Genomic DNA, 7,185 nt, shown 5'->3' with positions numbered 1-7,185 from the left:
CCGCCATACCCTCCGCACTCCTCTCCTGTACATGCCACCCATACCGCCATACCCTCCGCACTCCTCTCCTGTACATGCCACCCATACCGCCATACCCTCCGCACTCCTCTCCTGTACATGCCACCCATACCGCCATACCCTCCGCACTCCTCTCCTGTACATGACACCCACTGCCATACCCTCCGCACTCCTCTCCTGTACATGCCACCCACTGCCATACCCTCCGCACTCCTCTCCTGTACATGCCACCCATACCGCCATACCCTCCGCACTCCTCTCCTGTACATGCCACCCACTGCCATACCCTCCGCACTCCTCTCCTGTACATGCCACCCACTGCCATACCCTCCGCACTCCTCTCCTGTACATGCCACCCACTGCCATACCCTCCGCACTCCTCTCCTGTACATGCCACCCACTGTCAAATCCTATACACTTCTCTCTCGTACATACTGCCCACTGTCATACCCTCCACACTCCTCTGCTGTACATACCATCCAGATTCATATCCTATACCAGTGATGGCGAACCTTGGCACCCCAGATGTTTTAGAACTACATTTCCCATGATGCTCATGCATTCTGCAGTGTAGTTGAGCATCATGGGAAATGTAGTTCCAAAACAACTCGAATGCCAAGGTTCGCCATCACTGTCCTATACACTTCCCTCCTGCACATACCACCCACACGTGTCTCCTGCACATACTGCCCACTATCATAACCTCCAGAACCTTCTTCGCTCAGCCAGAACACTGAAGATAGGTCATGGATGGGTCTTCTAATGACCCAAAACATACCGCCAAGGCAACAAAGGAGTGGCTCAAGAAGAAGAAAAAAAAAAGGTAATGGAGTGGCCTAGCCAGTCTCCAGACCTTAATCCTATAGAAAATTTATGGAGGGAGGTGAAACTTCGAGTTTCCAAGCAATGGCCAAGAAACCTTAAAGCAAATGCAAGCCCTTTCTCATACTTTCTAAAACGACTGCCATAGTGGTCATCTATAAGGATATACAGTATATGCCTCCTGCACGTATCCTTAACTGTCAAATTGTCTCCCCTCTGTTGTGAGGCCTGAAAAACCATCAGAGTCTGGACAGGTTTGTTGTCCGGAGGTCAGTGGGTGGAGTGGTGATGTCAGTAGACACCCCCCCCCCCCCACCCACCTCTACACTCCCCTTGTCAATATTCATTTTCTCCTGTTTATTTCTTACACTGATCTTCTGCTATGATCCCCAACATCCAGTCCAAACCCAGAAAAGTCATCACATGACTTCAGCATGCCCAATCATGCTGAGGCACGGAGCTGCCAATCCTGGGAGAGCTGGAGGAGAAGAAAGGAGGAGGGGATCTGAAGTACACAGAAAGTCTCTCTCAGGCTTGTGCATATCATAGCGAGGGGGGGGGGGGGGGACTGACTCCTATTTCTCCAAGTGTCAATTTTTATCTCACTGAAAAAAAAAAAAATATAAGAGGGTTGCTCAGAGCTGGAGTAACTCTTCGTGGCAAGACTGGGCACAGATGACATGAAATCCTATACTGTACAAGGTGCAAGCCTTAATTAAAACTTTTCCGAGTTTACATCCACTTTAAGTATTTAGAGAAGATCTGTAGAGAAGAGAGGACGAAAATCTCTCCTGAGATGTGCGAACCTCATCACCACCTACAAGAAACGTCTGACCTCTGTGATCACCAACAAGGGTTTCTCCACCAACTACCAAGTCATTTTTTGCTTGGGGATCAAATACTTATTTTACTCACTGAACTGCAACTCCATTTATAACATTTGTATCATGTGATTTTCTGGATTTTTGGTTGATATTCTGTCTCTATCATATACAATACACCTATGATAGAAATTATAGACCCTTCATTTCTATGTAAGTGGGCAAAACGTACACCATCTACAGGACTTTAGCATGATTTGTTCTATACCCAACCTTCCCCCCCCCCCTGGAAATGAACACACTTCACTCGTATTTATGAAATGGAGGTTCTGTTGATGGACTCGTCTGCCATAGGTCGGCGCCTTCAGAGCATCACATCTGGTGTTTAGGTAAAAATGTCACCAAATATTTAGTTCTGACCCCAATGACACCACTGAACACACAAGTGTGATGAATCGTTTAATCACCGAGCTCTCATGTTGGAGGAGATCTGTACTCGGAATATTTACAGGACAGACAAATGATATTAATGAGCGGACGCCGGTCACATGGACGCCATTCTTCACGCCGGTCACACCGACACGTAGTTTTCCTGCAGAAGCCTTACAAGGAGACAGGAGAAGACGATGCCCAGGATCTGCAGAGAGAGGACCGGGACAGGTCACACGGGGGGACAGGTCACACGGGGGACAGGTCACACGAGGGACAGGTCACACGAGGGACAGGTCACACGAGGACAGGTCACACGAGGACAGGTCACACGAGGACAGGTCACACGAGGACAGGTCACACGAGGACAGGTCACACGAGGGGACAGGTCACACGGGGGGACAGGTCACACGGGGGGACAGGTCACACGGGGGGACAGGTCACACGGGGGGACAGGTCACACGGGGGGACAGGTCACACGGGGGGACAGGTCACACGGGGGCGACAGGTCAACCGGGGGGACAGGTCACACGGGGGGACAGGTCACACGGGGGGACAGGTCACACGGGGGGACAGGTCACACGGGGGGACAGGTCACACGGGGACAGGTCACACGGGGACAGGTCACACGAGGACAGGTCACACGAGGACAGGTCACACGAGGACAGGTCACACGAGGACAGGTCACACGAGGACAGGTCACACGAGGACAGGTCACACGAGGACAGGTCACACGAGGACAGGTCACACGGGGACAGGTCACACGGGGACAGGTCGAAGGAGGAGAATCCGGGGACGGAAGGTAAAAATGATAAAAATAAATTCAACTTCAGCTTTAACAAAAACCAGGTGCGTGTGTATCCACAGAGACCCCTTCTCTCTACAGTTATACCCAGCACCAGCAGTACCTGTGAGAAGCCGAGGCCGACGCCCACCGCGCCAATCACTTCAACGTGTTCCGATATCCACATCTGCATCTTCATTACACAGCCCTGCAAGACAGCAAGCGCGCATTAAAGCCCAATTCCAGCCCAAGGTCCACTTTCAATAGAACTTTGTTCCTGGTCCTGGACCCCCGCAGGGGGATTTCTACTCGATCCTGAGACACTAGAACAAATGAGGGGGGAACGGGGGTCACTGGGGCAGGAAATGGGTGCAGCGTCTCAGCCACACATTATATGGCAAGTGTACCTTCCATGCAAGTGATAAGGATGATGATCTCACTGCAACACCAGAGTTATTCTTGCCACGGTGTAGCCCCAGCCCCCCCCCCCCCCTACACTGGTGGCTGGTGTAGCCCAGACCCCCCCCCCCCCTACACTGGTGGCTGGTGTAGCCCAGACCCCCCCCCCTCCCCCACACTGGTGGCTGGTGTAGCCCAGACCCCCCCCCCCCCCCCCACACTGGTGGCTGGTGTAGATGTGGCCTTGCAGTGCACTAACGACCCATTTAAAATCAGCTCTGTCTGCAGTTGGGCCCCCAGGAAGTCGGGCAGCTTCCCCAGCACTTCACCACACCAGGTAACGATTCTTCCACCTTGCCCCCACCCATCCCACCTACCTGTGTATAGATGTTGTCGATGCGCGCCCCCGCATTCTCACCACACTGCAGCTGTACGGTCTTGCAGCAGCTGGGGGGCACCGACCCGGAGGACACCCCAGAACTGGTGTTGACTTTGAACCAATCCGTGAAATTCCTGGCTCCGCAGCATTGGAACTGAAAACAAGAAGAGGAATAAGAGGGAAGATCAGGGAGGCTTCCAGGACTGGAAGAGAAAGAGACGCCTCACCCCCCCCCCCCCAACCCCCACTCCCAAAAAGCCCTCTAACCTGACCTGAAAAATATGACTTCTTGAATCACTAAGACCCCATTTACAAAACATTAACACCACCCGAAATGAGGTGGACTGACTCGCTGCAGCTTCTAATGCACATTGTGAGAAGCTCGCAGTGTGCAGTTAAATCAGAGGAAGTCATTTCAGTCCAGGTCGAGGTGCAAGACTGGAGGAGAAGGTCAGAGGTCAGCTTTTAAAACCCAACAAGGGCCGATCCTCTTTCCCAGGGGCCCTTTTCTTCCTCGATATAAAATGTATTTATTGAGCAATTTATCATGCAATCCAATTTGTGAGGTTTAAACTCCATCCAGCTCTGCCAATCCCTAATTGCTTTTCTTTGTGAAGTAGTTCTGGGCAGGAAGCGTCCGGCCTCATTATGACTTGGCAGAGCTTTGTTGTCACCGCAGCAGAACTACAACCAAAACCAGCCGCGAGTCCAACCATTAACTACCGGGAACTTCCCCGCCTTTCACAGAGAGGAGATCCCGGTGTGTGCCAGGAGAACGGGGGTATATATGGTGTCCTCTGCGGATTTCACACCGCCAACAAACCAGCCCCTCCCTGCCCTCCCTCCCCCTCCAGGGATGAAAGTTCTGCACTATATGGATATGGTGCTTTTCATACAGATTTTTTTCTATTTATGAGCTTTTAAAATGATTAAAACTTATTTTATTCAGGTCCCTGCCTCAAAAATAAAATTAAAAATGAAGTGTATCAAAAATAAAAAAAAATAATGGGCACGGCCACAACTCTCCTGCAGTGGGGCCAAAGTGCTGAACCATTATGGTCACTTCTCTGTATCCTTTCCCAGAATTCCTGGTTTTGGAACTGGTGGCACTGGGCCGTTTAGCCACAGGACCATCCTGTAGGAGGCTTGTCCTGAAGCCTTTCCCGATTGCTAGGGGTTCCCTTGAGAAGAGAGCAGATCTACTTACACCGACCACCAATCTAAAGGGTCACTTCTACACCAACCACAGATCTAGAAGAAGGTCACTCCAACTACAATGACCACCAACCATAAGGGGTCACCTCCACACCGACCGCCAATCCGGGGGGGCTCATCTCCACACCGACCGCCAATCCGGGGGGCTCACCTCCACACCGACCGCCAATCCGGGGGGGGGTCACCTCCACACCGACCGCCAATCCGGGGGGGGGGGGGGGTCACCTCCACACCGACCGCCAATCCGGGGGGGGGGGGGTCACCTCCACACCGACCGCCAATCCGGGGGGGGGGGGGGGGGGTCACCTCCACACCGACCGCCAATCCGGGGGGGGGGGGGGGTCACCTCCACACCGACCGCCAATCCGGGGGGGGGGGGGGGGGTCACCTCCACACCGACCGCCAATCCGGGGGGGGGGGTCACCTCCACACCGACCGCCAATCCGGGGGGGGGGGGGGGTCACCTCCACACCGACCGCCAATCCGGGGGGGGGGGGGGGGGGGTCACCTCCACACCGACCGCCAATCCGGGGGGGCTCACCTCCACACCGACCGCCAATCCGGGGGGGGGTCACCTCCACACCGACCGCCAATCCGGGGGGGGGGGGGGGTCACCTCCACACCGACCGCCCAATCCGGGGGGGGGGGGGGGGGGGGGGGGGGTCACCTCCACACCGACCGCCAATCCGGGGGGGGGGGGGGGGGGTCACCTCCACACCGACCGCCAATCCGGGGGGGGGGGGGGGGTCACCTCCACACCGACCGCCAATCCGGGGGGGGGGGGGGGGGGGGTCACCTCCACACCGACCGCCAATCCGGGGGGGGGGGGGGGTCACCTCCACACCGACCGCCAATCCGGGGGGGGGGGGGGGGTCACCTCCACACCGACCGCCAATCCGGGGGGGGGGGGGGGGTCACCTCCACACCGACCGCCAATCCGGGGGGGGGTCACCTCCACACCGACCGCCAATCCGGGGGGGGGGGGGTCACCTCCACACCGACCGCCAATCCGGGGGGGGGGGGGGGTCACCTCCACACCGACCGCCAATCCGGGGGGGGGGGGGGGGTCACCTCCACACCGACCGCCAATCCGGGGGGGGGGGTCACCTCCACACCGACCGCCAATCCGGGGGGGGGGGGTCACCTCCACACCGACCGCCAATCCGGGGGGGGGGGGTCACCTCCACACCGACCGCCAATCCGGGGGGGTCACCTCCACACCGACCGCCAATCCGGGGGGGGGGGGGGGGGTCACCTCCACACCGACCGCCAATCCGGGGGGGGGGGGGGGGGTCACCTCCACACCGACCGCCAATCCGGGGGGGGGGGGGGGTCACCTCCACACCGACCGCCAATCCGGGGGGGGGGGGGTCACCTCCACACCGACCGCCAATCCGGGGGGGGGGGGGGTCACCTCCACACCGACCGCCAATCCGGGGGGGGGGGGGGGTCACCTCCACACCGACCGCCAATCGGGGGGGGGGGGGGGGGGTCACCTCCACACCGACCGCCAATCGGGGGGGGGGGGGGGGGTCACCTCCACACCGACCGCACAATCCACAGGCATCACCTCCACACCCCACCGCCAATCTGTGGGGGTCTCTATAACTTTGGCGGTAAGGCTCGGTTCACACAGGGGGCGATGCGAGGCGACACCGACTTGCCTCGCCGCGACCTGAGCGGCGACTTGCAATGACTTCTGTATAGAAGTCAATGCAAGTCGCCCCGAGGTCGCCCAAAAGTAGTACAGGAACCTTTTTTTCTGAGTCGGAGCGACTCGAGTCGCTCCTCTTAGAATGGTTCCATTGTACAGAACGGGGGCGACTTGTCAGGTCGCGCGAGGCAAGTCGTGTCGCCTCGTGTCGCCCCCTGTGTGAACCGGCCCTTAGGGTTTCTGGTCATTATTATTCTTCATTTAATTGTGATTATTCAGTAAATTATTCTTATAGTTGGAATTCTCTACATTTTACTAATCCCACTGATGTATTATGAGCTGCGAGTCTAATGCCGCGTACACACCATCGGAAATTCTTGTCGGAAAAAAGCTCTGATGGTTTTCCAGACGGAATTCGGCTCAAGCTGTCTTGCCTACACACGGTCACATCAAATTCCGATCATTTATAGCGCGGTGACATACAACACGTATGACGGGACTAGAAATGGGAAGTTCGATAGCCAGTAGCCAATAGCTTCCGTCTCGTAGTTGAATCTGAGCAATGCGTGATTTTTGGCGTCTCGGAATTGCATTACACGCGATCGGAATTACCGATGGAAAGTTTTTCCGTCGGAAAAATTGAGAACATGCTATCAATTTTTAG

At 56.3% G+C, this 7,185-nt stretch overlaps 1 protein-coding gene across 1 annotated transcript in view; it reads right to left on the bottom strand.

Moving 5' to 3' along the window:
- Positions 1 to 2,107: 2,107 nt before the first annotated feature.
- LOC143925126 (CD63 antigen-like) overlaps positions 2,108 to 7,185 on the bottom strand; it is a 16,508-nt gene continuing 11,430 nt past the window's right edge. Inside the window, exons 4-6 of the mRNA XM_077449743.1 lie at positions 3,651 to 3,806; positions 2,999 to 3,082; positions 2,108 to 2,298 (exon numbers count right to left, since the gene is read on the bottom strand). Of these exons, the coding sequence (XP_077305869.1) occupies positions 2,233 to 2,298; positions 2,999 to 3,082; positions 3,651 to 3,806 (306 nt within the window). The 3' untranslated portion in view covers positions 2,108 to 2,232. The remainder of the gene's footprint in view (positions 2,299 to 2,998; positions 3,083 to 3,650; positions 3,807 to 7,185) is intronic.

Source organism: Lithobates pipiens, unplaced genomic scaffold, assembly GCF_037356315.1.
Source record: "Lithobates pipiens isolate NorthernLeopardFrog02 unplaced genomic scaffold, aLitPip1_a1.2 Scaffold_22, whole genome shotgun sequence".
NCBI classification, from domain to species: Eukaryota; Metazoa; Chordata; class Amphibia; order Anura; family Ranidae; genus Lithobates; species Lithobates pipiens.
This window is presented reverse-complemented; position numbering and strand designations above follow the sequence as displayed.